The sequence below is a fragment of the Rhinatrema bivittatum genome, chromosome 3 (assembly GCF_901001135.1).
Source record: "Rhinatrema bivittatum chromosome 3, aRhiBiv1.1, whole genome shotgun sequence".
Taxonomy (NCBI): domain Eukaryota; kingdom Metazoa; phylum Chordata; class Amphibia; order Gymnophiona; family Rhinatrematidae; genus Rhinatrema; species Rhinatrema bivittatum.
In genome coordinates, this window is record NC_042617.1 from 362,144,796 (window position 1) to 362,168,877 (window position 24,082).

The 24,082-nt window shown below is 40.4% G+C and overlaps 1 protein-coding gene across 1 annotated transcript in view; it reads left to right on the forward strand.

Moving 5' to 3' along the window:
• Positions 1–24,082, forward strand: part of AKIRIN2 (akirin 2) — a 92,033-nt gene that overhangs the window by 27,668 nt on the left and 40,283 nt on the right. Inside the window, exon 3 of the mRNA XM_029595442.1 lies at positions 19,887–20,048. Coding sequence (XP_029451302.1) covers positions 19,887–20,048 — 162 coding nt within the window. The remainder of the gene's footprint in view (positions 1–19,886; positions 20,049–24,082) is intronic.

The window sequence follows — 24,082 nt, forward strand, 5'->3', positions numbered from 1 at the left end:
GCTATGGGATTTAAGAAATGCCCCATTTGCTGTCGAACAATGTCCATCACGGACCTACACTTAAGAGTGTGTGCTCTGTCTCGGTGAGAGACACGATGTCTTAACCTGCCCGAAGTGTGCCGAAATGACGCCAAAAGGCAGGAGACTCCAGATGGAGAAAATGAAATACCGGTTCCATTTACAATTGATGCCTTCAACCTCGACCTCTGCGCAGTCGTCTCCAGCTGGAGCGGTCCGCAAGGTCGTCCTGAAGAAAAGACAACCGGATGCAGGGGGTGATAGATCACCAACCCCGTCTATATCCTCGATAAAATCAACGTCTATCATCGAGAAAAGCACCGACCACAAACAGAAGCATCGGAGGCCTCACGATCCTGAGACCGACCCGATATCCGGTGCTCCATCGAAGGATGCGGCACCTCCGTCTAAGAAACCTCTGAGAGATGACGCTTCATCGAGGCCTACCACCCCACAGCGATCCCCACCGATATTTGTGCCGGGAACCGTACCTCCTCAGGGCTTTGCGGAGGTACCGGAATCGCCTTTACTACTGCCTCTCCCCCCCCCCCCCCCCCCCCCATAGCTGCTCTGGTCTCACCAGCTACACGGGCGCAACTGGATGGCTATATCCGCCAGGCAGTCAGGAATGCTCCTCAATGCCTCCATGCCGGCACAGACTATGCCTTCGAAGCCAGCGCCGACGCCAGTGCTGTCTCCATCGATTCCATCGACACCATTACCGGATCCATCGATACCACTACCGATGCCCCCTACTGGTTCCGTCCAGGGATCCATCGACGCCAGTACCGATGCCCTGTCCAGTTCCATTGCCGATTGCATCGATGCCAATACCGATGACATTTCCGCATCCATCATCGATTCCACCGATGCCCGATTTATCCCTTCTTGCACCGATTCTACAAAAATTAGATACAATTATCGGTGCAGTTCCTACAGAACCTCAGGAACTGCCTACACCACTACAGAGGGGAGAAGATACCGTTGAAGAAACACAGATTCCAGATCCGATCCCAGGTCCATTGGGGATTCCACGACTAATACCACCAATATCCCCATTGTTTCCATCGAAACCTAGACAATCTTCGATATCAAGTGTCTCAACCTCACACCCCTGATACATGCAAGGATACAGACACTGATACCTCTTCCGAAGAAGTCCTCTCGGAGCCATCTCCTCCAGAGGAATGTAGAAAATCCCCTCCGGAGGACTTATCCTTATCCAACTTCATCAAGGATATGGCTGACACCATTCCTTTCCAATTACAGTCCTGAAGAAGACACTAGGCAAAAAACCCTGGAGGTGTTACAGTTCGTGGACCCTCCTAAGGAGGTTTTAGCCATACCAGTCCATGAGGTACTCGCAGACCTGATGAACAGATTATGGGAGCATCCCTGCTCCATATCTCCGGTCAACAAAAGGACTGATGCGACATACCTGGTTCAACATATTCTAGGATTCCAGAAGACTCAACTACCTCACCAGTCAGTGGTAGATGAGTCAGCACAAAAGAAATCAAAAAGGCTGAAAACTCATTCCTCAACTCCACCAGGAAGAGACAACAGGTTCCTAGACAACATAGGTAGGAAGATGTTTCAGGGATCCATGTTAGTTTCCAGGATTGCGTCCTACCAATTATATATGACGCAATACCAGCGTAACTTATGGAAGCAAATACAAGAACTCTCTGAAACTCTTCCTCAGCAATTTCAGGAGTCTTTCTCTGACATAATTCATAAAGTTCTGGAAGCGGGAAAACACGAGGTTCGTGCAGCATATGCTAGTTTTGAGATGGCATCAAGGCTATCAGCCACAGGGATAAGTGCTCGAAGATGGGTCTGGCTGAAGGCCTCAGATTTGAGACCTGAAATTCAGGAAAAATTGGCCGACCTCCCTTGTGCAGGGGATAACCTCTTCGGAGATAAGGTGAAAGAAGCAGTTTCCCTCTTAAAGGAACATTCAGAAACCCTGAAACAACAATCGATTCCTCAGGAGTCTCAAATACCATCAAGAAGACTCCCGAGAAAAGAATCCAAGCGTCCATATTATAGGCCTAGGTGTTATCCACCTCCTACCCGGGGACGCTCATCCAGATCAACTCAGAGAACACAGTCTCATCAACCAAGACAACCTAGGGCTCAACCCCCTCCTCAAACAGGAGCAACATCAGGGTTTTGAGAAATTACCAGAGAGCAGCAGCCTGTCTTCCAATCCGACCCCAAGTTTGCCAGTAGGAGGTCGGATTGCTTTCTTCCAACACAACGGGTCTCACATTACAACAGACCAATGGGTACTCTCCATCACATCTCAGGGGTACCACTTGGACTTCCTCACTGTACCAAAAGACACTCCACCCACCTCGTTTTGGACAGTAAACAACCAATCCACACTCTTACAAACAGAATTATCCACCCTTCTGAGAGCCAGGGCCATGGAACCAGTTCCCCGGCCTCAGCAGGGCAGAGGATTCTACTCCCGTTATTTCCTCATTCCAAAGAAAACAGGAGGCCTACGTCCCATCCTAGACCTCAGAAATCTCAACAAATTTCTGAAGAAAGAAAAAGTCAGGATGGTTTCTTTGGGCACCATGTTACCTCTTCTTCAAAAAGGGGATTGGCTCTGCTCTCTAGATCTTCAAGACGCCTACGCTCACATTCCCATCTTTCCTCCTCATCGCCAATACTTGCGATTTCTGGTCGAAGGACAACATTTTCAATACCGAGTGCTCCCATTCGGCCTAGCCTCAGCACCTCGAGTATTCACAAAGTGTCTGGCGGTGGCGGTGGCACACCTCCACAAACAAAAGGTGTATGTATTCCCTTATCTAGACGATTGGCTCATCAGGAGTCAGACGAAAGAAGGAGCTCTCAATTCCCTCAAGCTCACAGTCAACTTGCTTCACTCCTTGGGGTTTCTCATCAATTATCAGAAATCCCATTTCACACCATCTCACCTTCTACAATTCATCGGTGCAGATTTAAACACCATCATAGCAAAAGCATTTCTTCCAAGAGACCGTGCCCATACACTCATTCTCCTGGCACATTCTCTCCGAACTCAATCTCTAGTCACAGCTCATCAGTGCCTCACCCTCCTCGGTCACATGGCCTCCACAGTTCACGTCACTCCCATGGCCAGATTGACCATGCGACTAATGCAATGGACACTCAAAACACAATGGATTCAAGCCATTCAACCGTTGTCCTCTCAAATTCAAATAACTCAAGAACTGTGTTCTTCCCTCCTTTGGACATCAATGAACAATTTGCTCAAAGGTCTACCTTTCCAGCAACCAGTTCCACAAGTAACATTAACTACAGATGCGTCCACTTTAGGTTGGGGAGCGCACGTTGGTCATCTAAAGACCCAGAGGACGTGGACAAAGACCGAAGCCTCTCTTCAGATAAATTTCCTGGAGCTTCGAGCTATACATTATGCGCTGCATGCATTCAAGGACTGCCTTTCACACAAGACAGTTCTGATCCAAACAGACAACACAGTAACCATGTGGTACATCAACAAGCAAGGGGGAACAGGCTCCTACCTCCTTTGCCAAGAAGCAGCACAAATTTGGGACTGGGCCCTAGCACATTCAATTCTTCTACGGGCCACTTACCTAGCAGGCATCCACAACATAATAGCCGATCGCCTCAGTCGTCAGTTCCAACTACACGAGTGGTCCTTGGATCCAACGATAGCAACCAAGATCTTTCAACGTTGGGGTCAACCAACAATAGATCTCTTTGCATCCCATCTGAACGATTATTGCTCCCTGCTACGGCAGGAGAACAGCCTACCAAGGACGCCTTTGCTCGCCATTGGAACTCAGGCCTGCTATACGCGTATCCACCGATACCACTCATAACCAAGACTCTAGTGAAACTGAAACAAGACAAAGGGACCATGATACTCATAGCCCCATACTGTTCTCGACAAGTATGGTTTCCCACACTGCTAGACCTCTGTCAGGAATCCCATTTGCCTGGGAGTAGCTCCCAATCTCATAACTCAAACAGGGTCGGTTGCGCCATCCCAACCTTCAATCCCTATCCCTGACAGCATGGATGTTGAAAGCTTGATTTTACAACCACTCAACCTTCCAACCACTATATCTCAAGTGCTTATAACATCACGTAAACCTTCCACTAGAAAGAATTATTCCTACAAATGGAAACGGTTTACTTTGTGGTGCACTCAGAAATCTATTGATCCTTTCACTTGCCCCACTACCTCACTACTAGATTACCTATACCATCTTTCAGACTCTGGTCTTCAGACTTCATCTTTAAGAGTACATTTGAGTGCAATCTCAGCTTACCATAACAAGCTGGGAGACGCACCTATCTCTACACAGCCTCTCGTCAGTAGATTTATGGACTGTAAGCGTGCACTATCTTTCTACTTAAACCGCACTGCAGTCCAAAGGAAATCCAGTCAACTTTTTGTATCTTATGATCCAAACAAACCAGGTAAAGCAGTGGGTAAACATACTTTGTCAAACTGGATAGCAGGTTGCATATAGTTTTGTTATGAGAAAGCAGGCCTTACTCTTCAAGGGCAAGTAAAAGCACATTCAGTCAGGGCAATGTCAACCTCAGTAGCACACCTTCGCTCTGTACCTATTCTTGACATTTGTAAGGCGGCAACATGGAGTTCTCTGCACACCTTTACAGCTCACTACTGTTTAGACAAAGAAGGAAGACAAGATTCAGCCTATGGACAATCTGTCTTAAAGAACTTGTTTCCCAACTCCTACTACATCCAACCTGCTGTGATTTTCGGCTGACTCATTTACAACAACAATACTTCACTGTTGTTTCACTACAAAATGACTCAGCCTCTAGCTTGCTAATCACCCATATGTGAGGACTAGCATTCTGCTTGTCCTGGGATAAAGCAAAATTGCTTACCTTGTAATAGGTGTTATCCCAGGACAGCAGGATGTAGTCCTCACGAAACCCACCCACCACCCCGCGGAGTTGGGTACGATATGTTTTATTTTATTTTTTGGCTAACGCTAATTGCTACAAAACAGACTGAAGGGAGACCCCCTGTGGCAGAGAATATCATGGCATGCTGGGCATGCTCAGTAGGTACTCTGGGTGCCAGTCAAAAGTTTCATAGAAACTTTGACAGACGTTTTTCCATATAGGCCTCCATTACCGATGTCACCCATATGTGAGGACTACATCCTGCTGTCTTGGGATAACACCTATTACAAGGTAAGCAATTTTGCTATCTTCTATTGTCCACCTTCATTGCGAGAGTTGAACATTCAGGCTGATCTTCCTTAGTAGGAACAGACTGGACCTTGGGGAATGGGAGTCCAACTCAGAAGCTTTTCTGATGATAGAATTTGATGGGGGCAGCTGGCAATGGACTTAATGTTATTGTGGGAGAATGCCAAAGTAGATAGATTTTTCAGCAGATGGAAGGAGCCAAAATCCAGCAGAATAGATAAAAACATAAGAAACTGCCATGCTGGGTCAGACCAAGGGTCCATCAAGCCCAGCATCCTGTTTCCAACAGAGGCCAAACCAGGCCACAAGAACCTGGCAAGTACCCAAACACTAAGAAGATCCCATGCTACTGATGCAATTAATATCAGTGGCTATTCTCTAAGTAAACTTGATTAATAGCCGTTAATGGACTTCTCCAAGAACGTATCCAACCCTTTTTTGAACCTAGCTACACTAACTGCTCTAACCACATCCTCTGGCAACAAATTCCAGAGCTTTATTGTGCGTTGCGTGAAAAAGAATTTTCTCCGATTAGTCTTAAATGTGCTACTTGCTAACTTCATGGAATGCCCCCTAGTTCTTCTGTTATTCGAAAGTGTAAATAACAGATTCACATCTTGTTCTAGACCTCTCATGATTTTAAAGACCTCTATCATATCCCCCCTCAGCTATCTCTTCTCCAAGCTGAACAGCCCTAACCTCTTCAGCCTTTCCTCAGAGGGGAGCTGTTCCATCCCCTTTATCATTTTGGTTGCCTTTCTCTGTACCTTCTCCATCGCAACTATATCTTTTTTGAGATACGGCGACCAGAATTGTACACAGTATTCAAGGTGCGGTCTCACCATGGAGCGATACAGAGGCATTATGACATTTTCCGTTTTATTAACCATTCCATTCCTAATAATTCCTAACATTGTTTGCTTTTTTGACTGCTGCAGCACACTGAGCTGACGATTTTAAAGTATTATCCACTATGATGCCTAGATCTTTTTCCTGGGTGGAAGCTCCTTTTATGGAACCTAACATGTAACTACAGCAAGGGTTATTTTTCCCTATATGCAACACCTTGCACTTGTCCACATTACATTTTATCTGCCATTTCGATGCCCAATCTTCCAGTCTTGCAAAGTCCTCCTGTAATATATCACAGCCGCTTGTGCTTTAACTACTCTGAATAATTTTGTATCATCCGCAAATTTGATAACCTCACTCGTATTCTTTTCCAGATCATTTATATATATATATATATATATATATATATATATATATATATATTGAAAAGCATCGGTCCAAGTACAGATCCCTGAGGCACTCCACTGTTTACCCTTTTCCACTGAGAAAATTGACCATTTAATCCTACTCTGTTTCCTGTCTTTTAACCAGTTTGTAATCCACAAAAGGACAGCGCCTCCTATCCTATGACTTTTTAGTTTTCTTAGAAGCCTCTCATGAGGGACTTTGTCAAACGCCTTCTGAAAATCCAAATATACATCTACCGGTTCAACTTTATCCACATGTTTATTAACCCCTTCAAAAAAATGAAGCAGATTTGTTAGGCAAGACTTCCCTTAGGTAAATCCATGTTGACTGTCTTCCATTAAACCATGTCTTTCTATATGCTCTACAATTTTGATCTTGAGAATAGTTTCCCTTATTGTTCCTGGCACTCAAGTCAGGCTCACTGGTCTATAGTTACCCGGATTGCCTCTGGAGCCTTTTTTAAATATTGGGGTTACATTGGCCACCCTCCAGTCGTCAGGTACAGTAGATGATCTTAATGATAGGTTACAAATTTTAACTAATAGATCAGAAATTTCATTTTTTAGTTCCTTCAGTACCCTAGGATGCATACCATCCGGTCCAGGTGATTTGCTATTCTTTAGTTTGTCAATTTGACCTACTATATCTTCCAGGTTCACAGTGATTTCGTTCAGTTCGTCTGACTCAACACCCCCTGAAAACCATCTCCGGAACTGGTATCTCCCCAACATCCTCATTAGTAAACACGGAAGCAAAGAATTCATTTAGTCTTTCTACAATGGCCTTATCTTCCCTAAGAGCCCCTTTAACCCCTCAGTTCAACCGACTCCCTCACAGGTTTCTTGCTTCGGATATATTTAAAAAAGTTTTTTTATTATGAGTTTTTGCCTCTGTGGCCAACTTCATTTCATATTCTCTCCGCTTGTATCAGTGTTTTACACTTAACTTGACAATGTTTCTTTAATCCTATTTTCTTCAGATGGATCCTTCTTCCAATTTCTGAAGGATGTTTTTTTGGGTAAAATAGCCTCTTTCACCTCACCTTTTAACCATGATTGTAATCGTTTTGCCTTCCTTCCACCTTTCTTAATGTGTGGAATACATATGGACTGCGCCTCTAGGATTGTATTTTTAAACAATGTCCAAGCCTGTTGAACACTTTTAACCTTTGCAGCTGCACCTTTCAGTTTTTTTCTACTTTCCTCATTTTATCAAAGTTTCCCTTTTGAAAATTTAGTGTTAGAGCTGCAGATTTACTTATTGTTCCCCTTCCAGTTATTAGTTTAAATTTGATCATGTCACTGTTGCCAATGGCCCCACCAACGTTACTTCTGTCACCAAATCCTGCATTCCACTAAGAATTAAATCTAAAATAGCTCCATCTCTTGTTGGTTCCTGAACCAATTGCTCCATGAAGCAGTCATTTATTACATCCAGGAACTTTGTCTCTAACAAGTCCTGATGTTACATTTACCCAGTCAATTTTGGGGTAATTGAAATCTCCCATTATTAATGCACTGCCAAATTGGTTAGCTTCCCTGATTTCTCTTAGCATTTCATCATCTGTCTGACCATTTTGTCCAGGTGGACGGTAGTATAATCCTATCACTATACTCTTACCCAACACACACATAATACCTTGGCTGAAAATAACACTGCTCTATGTATTTCCACCTTGACCTCTCATAGGGTAGATTCTTGAAAAGGAATAGTGGATCATCCATTTCTAACAATTCTGGTAGCCTGGACTGGCCAAGAAGGCTTGGTATGCAGACTGTAAGGCTATTAGTCGGGACCCCATTATGTCTTTCCTATGCAGCTGTGCCCTCGAGTTAGCATAGCTGCATAGGAAAGGATACTTCCCTATAGTCATTTAGACCATGCTGAATCCATGAAAGGTATCTACCCTATTAGCCTACATTTGCATATAGTGTATATTTGAAGATTGTCATTCTTGCTTTATGTCCCCCTGGAAAGCTGATGTCATGTCCATTTTAAGACTTCATCCAACTAGATCTGGAAAAAGATCTATCCCTTAGCTCCTTAAAAGTGCATGGGTAGTAGCCATATTTTGTTACACTACCCAATTAAGGGCTTGCACTTAGTTGCACATCCAGATATTGCCCAGTTCCTTAAGGGGGTCAAAACATAGATCTCCTTTTTAAGCCAGTAGTTCCACAATGGGCCATTAACCTGATGCTTTGGTCCCTGGCAGGTCCTCTTTTTGATCCTTGAAGGTAGGCTTTTTGGTAGCCATGTGCTTGGCTAGGAGGATCTGAAATATATGTCCTAGCCTGCAATGGCCTATACCTGACATTTATGGCAGAATGTCACCTTCTGACTGGTCCCCTCCTTTTTGCCCAAAGTGATGTCATTGTTCCATATAAATCACTTATTCCTTATTTCTGTTACACCAGACCAGAACACTTGGGTTGTATCCTTCTTCCAGTTGATGGAAATATATTAATCTTATGATACAACTACTACTATATATGCTATGCATGGAGCCAGTTAAGTCCGAATTATCTGCCTCCCAGCCATTGGAGGAATGTCTGATGGTATAGCAGAATTTATTTTAAATTATTCTGATTTTGTGCTACCCTTTAATTTTAAAAAAGAAATTGACATCGAAAGAGAGGCTTTAGCAACAGCTACTTGGGCCATGCTTCTGCCTGTGAGATAGTGAAGTGAGTCCTTGTATTATGTTCCTTACCTCATAGTAAAGGATCCGTTAGAGCCCAAACTTAAATAACCTCATTCAAGTAAAAAAGTCGAATAATACAAATATTTTAAATCTGAATAAGTTAATAACATTGACATTCTTACTAGTTAATGCCCAATCGATAACTAAGAAATTCCCAATAGTGACCGACCTACTGTATGACATTAAACCAAGCTTTGTCGCAATCACTGAATCATGGTTAAAAAAAAAATCAGACATTATCCTAAAGAACCAAATAGCACACAGAAATTATGATGTATTTTCAGTTCCCAGAACAAATAAATGAGGAGGAGGCCTAGTTCTAATTATTGATAAAAAATTCAAATGCAAACTGTTACCTATAATACCTCCTAGAAACCATGAGATTGCAGTGTTTAATACAGAATATATGCAAATATGCCTTATTTATTGCCCCCCCCCAGCCTGCTTGACCTAAACATCTCCCCACTAATCGAATACTTAACGGTAAACCTAAACACCTCCAAACCAACTATCGTGCTTGGGTATTTTAACCTTCACATGGAAGTGTACCCATTAACAAATACATGCCAGACACTAAATGATATAATGGCAGCATTAGGATTCACATTAATTACAGATAGACCCACACACAAAGCAGGACACTCACTTGATCTGACATATATCAACCATAGCTTCCTTGAACACATGAACACTAAATATAAACAAATTCCATGGTCAGATCATTTTCTAGTTCAATCTACAATTAAATGCCTAAAGCCAACAGAAATACAGAAAAATGAACCAGTAGAGTTTGAATATTGCCCACCATATAACTCTGAAATATTGAAAAGCAAACTAGAAGAAACATTAATACACTTTGACCACAAAAACTGCAAAGCCACAACAGCAGCATGGCTGGAAACCACAAGTAAATTAGCAGATGATATAAACCCCACAAAAAGAATGCAGACACATAAGCCTAAACAACTAAACCCATGGTATAACGAGAAAATAAAAGAAGTAAAACAAGATCTGAGAAAAAGAGTGGAAAAAAGATAAAACAGATTGTTTGACTAAATTCAGAAAACAACTAGCGTATTACAAAAAAGTAATTCTCAACGCAAAAAAACTATTCTTCAGCCTAAAAATTGAAAAATTTGCGAACAACCCAAGAACAGTATTTAATATAGTTAAAAACCTGACTAATGATAAAACAGAAGCGCCACAGACCCCACAAGAGAATAAATGTAACGAAATAGCACACTATTTCATAGACAAAATCACAAGCCTAAAAGCAAAAATCCCGAATTCAACAAAACAGGAAATTAAGATGCAGACTAGAGATGTAACACAATGGTCCACGTTTGAGATATCCAGTATCGAAGTTGAATCCATGCTAAAAAAAAAAAAAAAAAAAAATAAAAATTTAAATCCAGCACCACACAAAATCGATACAATTCCTACACAAAAAAACTAGCTGACACCGTTTCCCATACAATAGCCAAAATAATTAACCTATCCCTTAATGAAGGATCAATGCCAGATATACTTAAAGGTGCAATAATCAAACCAATATTAAAGAAAAAAAACAGTGACCCAAATATATTAAGTAACTACAGACCAGTCTCAAACCTACCCCTACTTGCTAAATAATAGAAAAAAAACAGTACAAAAACAACTAGCAGAACATCTAGACAACAATAGCATACTTTATCCCTCACAACACGGCTTTAGAAAACACTGTAGCACCGAAGCATTACTAATCGCTCTAACTGATAACGTACTTCGAGGATTTGATAGTGGGAAACCCTACATTATGATACTATTAGACTTATCAGCAGCATTTGACACAGTAAACCATAACATACTACTAAAAAGGCTAGAAGAAATAGGTCTACAGAACAAAACAATGAAATGGTTCAGATCATACCTAAACAATAGATTTTTCCAAGTACAGATTAAAGACACAATATCAGACAGAATTGAACTAAAAACAGAGTACCCCAGGGATCCACACTCTTGGCGACACTATTTAACATCTACATGCTGCCTCTATGCCACGTCCTGGCTGGATAAGGTATCATACACTACATATACGCTGATGACATTCAACTAATATTACCCGTAGAGGAAACAATCGATAAGACATTAAACCTAGCAATGATGTACCTACATATAATTAAGCAATTACTAAACCAAATGGAACTAGTAATTAACATCACAAAATCTGAATTTATACACCTAGAACGTAAAAACTTTGAGGTGATTCAAAACACCATCAAACTTAAAAACGATCAAGAAGTGGAGCTAACCGAGAAAGCTCGAAACCTAGGAGTAATTGACATGGCACTCAGCCTTAAGCAACACATCACAAAAAGTTAGAGAAGGCTACGCCAAACTTATGGTCCTCAGGAGGCTTAAACCCCTATTAACCCAAGCGCACTTCCGAACAGTTCTACAAGCACTTATATTCACTAGCACAGACTACTGTAACACACACTATTTCTGGGACTACTGTATTCAACAATAAGACCTCTACAAATCTTACAAAACTCTGCTGCCAGAATACTTACTGGTAAAAGCAAAAGAGACCACATCACTCTAAACACTTGCCAAATTATACTGGCTGCCAATAGAACAAAGAGTGCAATATAAAACACTTTGCACAATTCACAAACTGATCAACGAAGAAAAAGCGGACTGGTTAAACACAGCGCTACGCTTACACGTCCCACAGAGAAATCGTAGATCAGCTAATAAAGCTCTACTAACCATCCCCCTTGGTCAAGACAGCAAAACTGACCCAAGTTAGAGAGCGAGCCCTATCATTAGCCGGACCAGCATTATGGAACTCATTACCACTCGAAACAAGATTACAGAGAGATTTAAAACTCTCTAAAAAAAAAAAAAAATGTTTAAAAACATGGCTTTTCAAAAAAGCATTTTACAGTGAGAATGGAGAATATGAAGTATAAATGAACAAGCAAAAGAACATCTACACACAGCAAAAGTCATCTAGTAGCGTACTTGTATATTTTATTATTTTTACTCATTATTATAGACTAAGAGATCTGCAGAATAAAGTACAATTCTTGTATGGTTTTTCCTATTAATCATATAAAAGGACAAGATCCAGATCACACATCATATACCTTATATTATGAAAACATGTTAGCGATAAATGTTTTGGCACTTTGTATGTTAGTAAGATTTTAACCAAATATAAATTTATGTGCCTCTCTGTAAACTGTTGTGATGGTGCATTACTAAACGACGGTATAGAAAAGATTTTAAATAAATAAATAAGCATAATCTGAGAGACGTTTTCCTCTGAGCTTTCCTTGCTTATTGAACAGCCATAAGCACCCTTTAAAGTCTGATCAAAATGCAGAAGAAAAGGAACTATTTTTTACTAGGAAGCTAGCAGTTGCATCTGTGAGAAGACAAATCAGTACATCAAAATCCTTAACATTTTATAAAAAGAATTTGTAAACTCTTCGGAAATAGCTAAAAGAACATCTGAAGCAGTCTCGCACACAGCCGCAAGATTGAAAAGTCCCAGCAGTATGCTGCTTGTGGGAGCAAATGCGCAGTTACAAACAGCAGTTCACTCTATTCTGTCACTATGGGAATAAAGATCTGAGTGAGCATACAAAAATAGCATCAGATCCTAAGCAAGGATCAAAAGATATTAGCACAAGCGCAAAAAAAAAAAAGAATTTCACTGAATTCTTAGATGAAGGGCACTCAAATTTGACTGTTGAAACAGCAGCAGCTGCCATTTTGAAAAACGCTCAATCTGAACAGACTTCAGCACAGATTCATTTGCATACTTTAAATGACCTTCCAGGCCAAGTTCACAAAAAACAAGCAGTTTTGAAAGTTTCCTCTGACGTCATTTTATACACCTGAATTTTTTAAGTTTCTTCATCAAGCATTTTGTGCTTTGCCTAAACATGAGGCTGAGGGGTCTACAGCCTCTGATACCCAGACATAGTCAGAATACCAGCCACTTTCATCTGTAAAGCTTTCAAAGAGAGCACAGCTAAGATCAGATTTTGAAAGTCTGTCTCAACCATTAGAACCTTTAAATGATAACATTGGAGAATAATTAAGGAGCAGTGATAACAGTTCTCTAGAAGAGGGAGAGATCTTTTTTTTCAGAAGGGGAAGATGAAGCAGAAATTCATCTCTTCCACAAAAATGAGATTGCTGCACGGATAACCCAGGCCAATACTGTGCTTAGACTCTTGAGTCTAAAATGGAAGAAACCCGGATTGGAACCCAATAATTAAGGGTAACTGCAGACTTTCTGCATCATTTGCTTTCCATTCTGAAACTGAGAACATGATTTTGTCTGAATGGGAGTCACTAGACTCTGGTTTAAAGTATATTAAACATTTTCCAAAGTTATACCCCCTTCCAGTTGAGGTACAAGAGCACTTGTTTCAAAATAAAAAAATAGACTTATTGGTTACTGCTGTTTCCAGGATCTGCTTAGTGTTTCGGTACTTGCAGCCTGGATTGGCAACGGTTGGAAACGGGATACTGGGCTTGATGGACTCTTGGTCTGACCCAGTATGGTAATTTCTTATGTTCTAAAACAAAAATACCAGTAGAAGATGGGACATCTATAAGAGATCCTCAGGATAAGAAAATGAAGCTGTTAATGAAGCATGTCTTTTCTTCAGATTGCTCAACTGTACAGGGGATAATCTGTTTAAGAGGAGACAGCAAGTCTTGAGTCAGTAGCTGCTTATCGGCAAATGGTTTATAATTTATTTTTTTTTACTTTTTATTCATTGAAATTTTTAATTATACAAAGAAACCTTTGCACGGTAACATTGAGAGATGCAAAAAAACCCCAAAACAATGAATGAATAATTAACACAATTATATATATAAATCTACTTTCTCCTTTAATCTTCAAAAAAAAGGGGGGGGGGGGGAGTCAGAAATTGAGGAGAAATAAATCTACATTGAAGCAATAGACAGTATGGATATTATCACCTTAAATTAATAAACCTGATACATCCCGAAGGTGTCTTTGGATTGATAGAGAACTAGCTAGTCTAGTACACAAAAGTTCTTTCAGTTGATCAGGATTGAAGAAAATAAAAGCATTGGCACTGTGTTTTACCGGCATTTTGAAGGATATTTTAAAAGAAATGAGGAATCTAAAGCTAATACCTCAGAATGCATTGATAAGCCATACGTCAATCTTGCATTTTTTTTTTATCTTGGCTAAGTCAGGATAAATACTGACCAGGCCCCCCAAAAAAGAAACATTAAAATAAAAAAAAAAAAAAAAGACTTTATTACGAAAGCGTTATTGGGCTCATGGGAAAAGGAAACCAGCATTGTGGACCTTTCGGTCACTTTAACGTTAGAATTGTCCAAATAAGAAGATAAGTTTGTAAAATCAACATTAGGTTGAAAATGAACTTCTTGATCAGAACTTGACTTGAGGGGTAAAAACAACACTTTATCAATGGAAGGAATCTTCTCTGCAGGAATCTTCAGGGCTTCGAGGAAATAATACCCGATTGTTAAACGAGGCTTTTTATCCAGTACTTTGAGGAAGTTTAAAAATCTCAAATTTAAATCCTTGGCTTGATTTTCCAAGTTTTCCATCCTCCTGGAAAGAAAATGATGCTACAGAGTAATAGAGGCGTTTACAGCCTTAATGCCCTCAGCATCTCTTCCCAGGGTCTGCAAAGTCTGAGTGCTCCTGCAAGGTATTCTGATGCTCCATAGCAACCCTATCCAGCTTCTGAGAGACTGTCTCGACCCGTTGGGAATGAACTCTAAAAGATAGGGGCAATCCTGCAATCAAGTCCCAAAGAGAATAAAGGGTGACCACTGCCAGTTTTAAAATCAAAGTGGGAACCTCAGAAGCAGACTACTCACCTTCCGAAGCGATTTCAGCCCCTGAAGGAATCTGGTCCAGCACATCTCTACATTGTCATCTTCCACAGGGGTTTGAGAATGCTGCGGTGGTGGGGAGTTTAACCCCTCTCCAGGTGAAATGCCGACAGTGCTTTTCGAGCGGGATGCTGTGATTATCGTCAGGGTGCACCCCTGCTATGTAGGCATTCATCTGGGATGATGTAAACAGCAGGGAACGTGTATCAGGTGGGCTGAGAGAGACTTTCCCAGGCGAGAACAGGGCCTCTCTCTCTGTCATGCCAATGGAGCTAGAGACCCACGAATTGGTGGAAGGAATGGCATGTTCGAAGATGGTCTATTGGTCCAGAGGGATCAAGGGTTCAGAAGGATAAACCCTCACTCTCCCTTTCCTTTTGTGAGGCATTCTGAAGACAAGAAACCAGTGAGTGGAGAGCAACAGGAATATGTGACCGTTCATACCGCCATCTTGAAATTCCCCCAGGCTTATATGATTTCATTAGGCTCAGCTCAAGGTCAATTGCTTTGTCAGTGGGTATCAAAAGACATCTGTCACTTAGACATTGGTCTAAATGTTTCACGATTCAGAATGGAAACACTTGGCTCAGTAATGTTATCCGTTCAAAAAGAGGCGTTTCTAACTTTCCTATATTTCAAGGAGGCATTCTTTATATCTCACTAAGAGAGGATCACCTGAAATTTTTTGCTTTTGTATTAGATGAAAGCATTATCAATTCAGAGCACTTCTTGGAATCTCCAAGAGCATGGAACTAGTTTCAATTGTTGGGATTGATAGCAGCAACCATAGATTTTAGTCCCATGGGCAAGAGCACACATGAGGCTTCTGCAGCATGCTATATCTTCTCGTTGTAGATCCCAGCATCAAAATTGACTATCCACTTCCCATTCTATGGATGGTGAAGAAAAGTCTTCTCTGGTGGTCAAGCAAAGAAAACTTAGCAAGAGGAGTTGCATTGACATTTCTGGTGTGGATAGTAGTATTGATGGATGCAAGTCTTCTAGGTTGGGGAACACACTGTCAAAATCAATATATACAAGGGACAGTGGATCAGAGGCCTCTTGATCGATCAATAGGTTAAAGACCAGAACATTTCGACTGGCATTACTTCAGTTCCAATCATTTGAGGGATCTAGCCATGTGAAGTTTGAGTGACAATACAATTACAGTAGCATATGTAAATAAGCAAGGAGGAATTCAAAGTCGAGGGATTTCAATGGGTAAAAACCAATTTGCTCCAAATTTCTGTGACCTATTTGTGTCTGAACAAAACAGAATATTAAATCTGTTCTGCTCAGTTCTTTCCAGCAATCCCTCACTAGCTCAGGATGCTTTCTTTCTCGATTTGGAGAACAAGTCTCGTGTGTGTTTCCACTGACACCATTGATCACCAGATAGTGCAGAATCTACTGCAAAATTGTGCTTGCTTGATCCTCATAGTTCCAGCGTGGCCCAGACAGATGTGGTTTGTATATCTAATTTAACTGTCCTGCAGTCCCTCCATACCTTATGTTTATTCAGGACAAAATAATGCTTTATCATCCAAACCTTCCATTCTTCAATTTAATGACTTGGAGATTGAGCATTTAGTAATTGCAAGTCTTTATCTTCCTAAAGCAATTAGACATAATGAATTTTAGCTAGAGAGCCTTCGACTAGAAACACACCCCCCCCCCCCTTCAAATGGAACAGATATTCCAAATAGTGTCGTCAAAATGCCTTGGATCTGTGTTTTTTTCATGCGATCCCAATCATTTGCTGATGTACTTGCTCAGCCTTTCTGATTCTGGTCTTGCCACTTCTTCTGTACAAGTATATATCAGTGCTATAGCGGCTTAACATGTTCTAGTGAATACTAAATCTATATCTACTCATCTACTGGTATTGAGATTTATGAAAGAGGCTATTGCATGTTAAAGCTCTGGTATAAAGGACTCAGGTTCCATAAGATTTTAATATTGTCCTTTCTCAGCTGATGAAGCTGCCTTTTGAGCCTCTAGAGACTATTTCTCTAACATTCTTGACTTGGAAAGTAGTATTCCTAGTCACTGTTATATCAGCTAGAATAGAATTCCACGTTCTTGTACGCTATCCACCATATGTATACAGCTCTTCCACAACAGAATGGTCCTTCATACTCACCCAAAGTTTTTTCAAAGGTTGCCTCGGCTTTCCATACCAATCAGTCCATATTGCCTACCTTCTTTCCAAGACCACTTATGAATGAAGGAGAAAAAACCCTTCAAGTTTTCAATTGTAAAAAGGCCTTGGCCTATTATAGGAAAATAACTCATCCACATTGCCAAGCTTCGCAGCTGTTTGTCATATGACCCTAACAGACTTGGCATAGCAGTTGCCAAATGTGCATTATCTAACTGGATAGCAGATTATAATCAATACCGCTACACCTTAGCAGTTTTACAGAGCAAAGACTCAGTTTAAAGCTCAGGTGAGAACTATGGATTCTTCTGTTGCTCTTCTTTGAGAAGCGCCTCTTGAAGACATTTGCAAAGCTGCCACCTGGTCATCAGTTCACACCTTTAAGTCCCATTACTGTCCAGACAATCTCTGAGTGACAGTAAAATCTGACTGTTTTGTGTAACCTGTTCTTGCAGTAGTCTGCTCTCCATGGTGGGGTCTGGGTTGCTTACTCAGTTGCTCTGCTGCAACCCTCAGCATGGGACTCCCCACATATAATGGCTAATTCAGCCACTCATCAACGGAAAAAGTAAGTTTGCTTATCGTAAGAATTTTCTGTAGATAGCAGGATGAATTAGCCATGGAATACCCGTTCACTTCCCTGAAGAGTCAACTACTTAGCTGAAATTAGCTCTGTTATTGATTGAGACTCACAAGGCAGCATCTGTGTGGGAACTCCTGCACATACTCAACAGAACTCAAAAGTTCTACTAGCTAGGAGAGACGAGTCCAGTGCCATCGGATGACATCAGCCCACATGTAATACCTAATTCATCCTGCTATCTATGGAAAACATGGTTTATGGTAAGCAGATTTGCTTTCTTGCTTACAGCTTCTTTTCCTGCTTCTAAGCAATCTCTACTCTTCCTTCTTCCTTCAGGTCTTATGCGCATCCTATCTCTTGCTTTCCTTTTTCCCACCCCTTCCAGGTACTTCTCTGTCCCCCAGTAAGCTCCCAGTGTGAGATTCCTGGGCCTTGCTGGCAGCGGCCATTATGACTGTTCCAGGTTCACCATTTCTTCTGTTGGGGTCCAGACTAAATTCTTGGTCACCTGGTACCCAGGATTATTTCAGCTCTATTCCATTCTTTACACTTATATCCCACCTTTTATTGGTCCCATAGAACCATCCAAAATGGTTTACAACATTAAAAATGCTCTATCCACTCCAAATTATATGTACAACTTTTAAATTGGGCCATGCCAAGTGTGTATGGATAAAATCTTAGTCATTTGATCAAATGAGTAACTTCAGTTTTATAATTAAACTACCATTTAAATTATTTTTGTCTTCCTTATCAGCTCTCATCCTTAATTCCTAACCAAGAACTTTTTTTTTCCCCCAACCAAAATGTGAATGACTTTACTCTTGCTTTTGAGGAATATATAGCTATATTTTATTCATGATAAAATGGTTTGTCAGTTATAATTATTTTTTTTTTATTGCGCTAGCATGAGAATACTCCAATTGTGCAGTACATAAGCTTTCTCATATTATCTAAAGGGGCTTATGAGGTCATGAAATTCCATGTAACTGCAACATTTTTGCATTGTGTGTTCTTCTAACAAAAGGTATTGCAACCTACAAAGAATCTAACAATTATGGAAACACATTTTTGTAAGTTATGCTTTTAAGTTCAACCAAGCTGTAAATTCAGCCAAGGTCTGATTCAGGGATGTTGGGTTTAATTTCCTAGTTTGACTCCTTGTGCTAGTTGGAAGCATCGCAGCATAATGGAAGTCAGGATGGTGCTAAAAGAAATGCCTGTTTGCTGCCCAAAAGGGAACATGTAATCTATTCCACACAGATCTATTGTCTTTGCTCCAGATTTAAAGATGTCCAAAGCAGTTATTTGAGGAGAGCAGTGGGGCAATGATGTTAATAGAATAAATCCTCTGGTAATAAAGTTCTATAGTGCCGCCTTAATAATTTTTAGGGGTCTGAAGCCCAGCAGTTGGTGGTGGTTAATTAGCAGTTTCCTAAAGAAAAATATATTTCTCTTCTGGTAGGGTATCTAACATTTAATAACCATGTAGTAGGTTATTCGGTTTCTGGTGAGCTGAAATATTGACTGAAATACTGAGTTTGATGCTGGAAATGTTATCCATAGCATAAAGTTTAGCTGTAATGTTTGAGATAAGAAAATTTCTAAACATGGACTGATGGCAAATAGGCTGCAAGGTCCGTCTACTTCGCCGTATCTTTTCTACTGCAGTATTGGAAACTACTTGATTACCAGCTTTACCTTTTTCCTTCTTACTTCTGTGTTTGTCCCATACTTTTGTAAATTCTCATAGCTTTGCAGCATCCATTGAGAGACTGTTGCATGCATCTACCGGTGTTTTTATGAATAATTGAATTTTCATGTTGCCCCTGAATCTGGTTTCAGTGTGGTTATTCTGCTACCGTTTGAGCATTAGTTAGTCTTCAGTTCTGTTAGTGATATTACATATTCTGTGCAGTTTGTTTTATAGTGTTAAAATAAATGAATGATTAAAAAGAAACTAAAGTATGGAAAGATTTGTTGATTTGCACATTGTATACTTCACTTGCTTGAAGGCACTTCACCTGCATCATCATCACCGCCGCTACCACCACTAAAAAAAGAGCAGCCACTATTTACTCTAAGACAAGTTGGCATGATCTGTGAACGTTTGCTTAAAGAATGCGAAGAGAGAGTCCGTGAAGAGTATGAAGAAATTTTGACCACAAAACTTGCGGGTAGGTTGTACTATTTATATCTAATTTTGTTTAAAATATATCAAGAAGTTGAAATTGAGAAATGCATTAAATAAATCTGATATCTGGGGCTTATAAATGCAATAGGATACTGCTAACTTGTTAGCTGTGGTATTGAATATTCTGTATACAAATAGAGTGGAGTGAATAGCACACACATAGAGCAAATGCAACGGAGCTAATGCATGGCAGACAATCACTGAATAGCACACACATAGAGCAAATGCAACGGAGCTAATGCATGGCAGACAATCACTGATCAATACATCTTAGTAGAAAAAACTTTTATTGTGGATATAGTCCCATCAGTGGTGTACATTAATCAGATATCTTAAAGTGAGCACAAGGACCCCGACATGGCCATGTTTCGCATCAGGGCTGCGTAAGGGGGACCAGACACTGTACGAGACGTGAAGATGATGAAATGTATCTTGAAATAATCAAACAGCTCTTAAATCAGATGGAACTGGTAATAAACATCGACAAAACAGAATTCGTACACCTTGAACTTAAAAACATACATCATATACAACCAACAGTCACAATCAATAATATTCAAACCGTTGAGTTAGCATTAAAAGTACGAAATCTAGGAGTAATAATCGACCCTGAGCTAAACTTGAAACACATCTCACTGAAAATAAGATAAGGATACGCGAAACTAATGATCCTGAGAAGACTAAAACCTCTACTAACACTCAACAATTTTCGCACAGTTCTACAGGCAATGATCTTTGCAAGTACAGATTATTGTAACTCCCTGCTTTTAGGACTACCACAATCTACTATTCGGCCACTACAAATATTATAAAATTCAGCTGCTAGAATTTTGACTGGCAAAAAAAGAATGACCACATTACAGGAACACGCGCCAATTTACACTGGCTTCCAATTGAACAAAGAATACAATATAAGACACTATGTATAATTCATAAACTAATCCATGTTGAAAAAGCAGACTGGCTCAACACTGCACTGCGCGTACATGTACCGCAAAGAAACCTGAGATCTGCTAATAAGGCTTTACTAACTGTCCCCTATGTCAAATCAGCACGCCTCACGCAAGTAAGGGAAAGAGCACTGTCGCTGGCTGGCCCCGTGCTATGGAACACCATGCCACTCGAAATAAGACTGCAGAGAAACTTCAAAATATTCATATCCAATCTGAAAACCTGGCTATTTAAACAAGCCTTTTACAAAGATAAAGATAAGGAGAAAAACGGTTGAATGATAAGGACGCACCAAACTAGAAGTTATTACTTTTAACCTACAAAATGCATTTTAATGTTAAATTAAAACCGCATAATATGATCCAAACAAATAAGCTTAACTGACACACAGTTTTTGACACTAAATTGTTACTGTTCTATGATGGCACATGGTTAATTTGTAATCTATACCACTCATATTTTTCGTTAATGTGCCTTTTTGTAAACCGTTGTGATGGTTATCTAACTCAACGACGGTATAGAAGAGTTTTAAAATAAAATAAATGCATATTTGGGGGGTTCGGGCACAGGACGCAGATTGGCTAAGGATGAGCCGACCACAGCATAGGAGGCGTTATCAAGCCTAAAAAGAACTGTAGATAGCGGATTTCATAAAAAAAAATAAAAATGGAGGAGGTTTAAAGAAGACCTATGGAAACGCCGACCCCCGATTCTCAGGAGAAATTGAAAGGGGTATAAATCTTCACGTATCGTTTGAACACATTTCACCAATAAGCACCGATTTACCTGGCTCTTGCCTTGATGCAACCACTTATTTGCTGCCCTACACAAGTACATCGATTACCCGTTTCTATCATTCACGTTCATTTTCAAAGATCATTCCTGCAGAACTCAGGTTGGAACCATGCCTACTAACTTTTAAAAAAAAACTTAAGACTTGGCTGTTCCGACTAGCCTTCTTGGATCCTTCAGACACACAATAATCTACCATCCTACTCACGAGCCATGGAACCATGCCTCTTTGAGATGCCTCTTATCCAATACCTCCGCAATTAAACTATCTTGCTCGAACTGAGCTCATTATGACTTTTGATTTTAAGTTACGGCTCTGCTCGGGCCTTTTTTACTCTATTTACTTCCAAGCTGTAAAGCCTCCAAGTTTATAGTCCTTGTTCAATGTAACTTTCTTGCTCTCTTTCTGATTATAACTTTTTGTTCCGTTTTTTGTTACAAGTTTCTATCCCTCGTTCGATGTAAACCGATCTGATATGGTATTCAACCATGAAGCTCGGTATAGAAAAATGTGAAATAAATAAATAAATAAATCATTTACAACCGAGAGTTTCCAATTCAAGATATGTACAGTGTCTGGTTTCCCTGACGCAGCCCTGATGCGAAACACGGCCATGATGGGATCCTTGTGCTCACGTTAAGATATATTTGATTAATGTACACCACTGATGGGACTATATCTACAATAAAAGTTTTTTCTACTATGATGTATTGATCAGTGATTAAGGTCTGCCACGCATTAGCTCTGTTGCATTAGGGATGTGCATTTGTTTTGAACGAATGCGCAATCCGCAATGTATAGGTCCCTATTCGTTGCATTCGTGGGGTCCCGAAATGTATGGCAAACCCCCACGAATGCAACATAACATTATCGAATAAACCCCCCCCCCCCCCCCCCCCCCGCAAGACTTGCCAAATGTCCCTGGTGGTCCAGCAGGTTTCCTGGAGCTATCTCCTGCACTCGGGCCGTCTGCTGCCAGTATTCAAATTGGCGCCGATAGCCTTTGCCCCCTTACTATGTCACAGGGGCTACCGGTGCCATTGGTCGGCTATTCAAGAATTGCTTGATCTTGAATGGGGCGCCCTGGAAGTTAATTTTAAAGGGGAATGAGCCTTGGTAGCACTGTGCCCCCCTGGATCTGAGAGAGAGAGAGCAGTTGTGCTTTCTTAAAGTGGATGTGCTGGTATGTGACCTCACGAAGCGGACGACTATTCCTGTAGAAGGGGGAGTGGCATTAAAGGATGCACAGGATATGAGAATTGAGGCTATCTTTAAGCTGGCCTTGAGACAGTGGCAGTGAATTAGAGATGGCCTCTTCCTGCTCTCCGGTGGTCCACTCTTGCTCACTCTCAGGAAGTCGATGAGTCTGGTTTGAATTTCAGGGCGGTGCCCTACAGCTTCTCTATCCTGAATGTGCCCTATCTCGTCTAATTTCTGAAGCTATGCAGGGTTGAGCATCAGCTATGGCTGAATTGGTGACTAGATAATTTCAAAGTCTAATCTTATGAAATGGCCCTTTTTTTTTTTTTTTTTTTTAAACTTATTTCAAATACAATCTAATTTGAAAAGAAAAACATGTTATATTGCTAACAAAAAGTAATTATAAAATGATAAAATATCACAGCAATCGCCTCTTATTAAACATAAATATAAAGGGGGAAGAAAAAAGGTCAAAGGGCAAATAGGGAAAAAGAATAAAAGAAAAAGACAGTGTTCCTGACTAGCATTATCCACTCAAATAATCCTCATCTTAAGTAGGTTGAGGGGAAGCAATACACCTGGCCTCAGTAAAGTCCCTTAATTGAGCAGGGTCAAAGAAAACATATCTAACTGTATTCATTACTACAATACATTCACATGGATATCTAAGAAGAAAAGAAGCCCCCAAAGCTAACACATCTGTCGCATAACAAGAAATTTTCTTCTACGCTCCTGAGTAGACCTACTAAGTCAGGAAACACCCAGATCTTCTCCCCTTTAAATAAAGCTTCAATTTTATGAAAAAATAGACTAAGAATATTGTTGCTGTCTTGTAAGAACACAAGAGACTAACAAAGCAGCTTGATTATGAGATGGCAAAGTAGAATTCTCAAGGAACTCTGTTAAGTTCAGAGAAGCTTCTTATTATATTCTGGCCATATTTTTCTTAGCAGATGGTAAATAATAAACTTTTGAATCAGGGGATAGGCCGACTCCTGGATTTGCAGAAATTTTTCATATAAAGCTTGAAAGTAATGGAATTTGAGGAAAATTCAAAATATGTTGATTCAAAT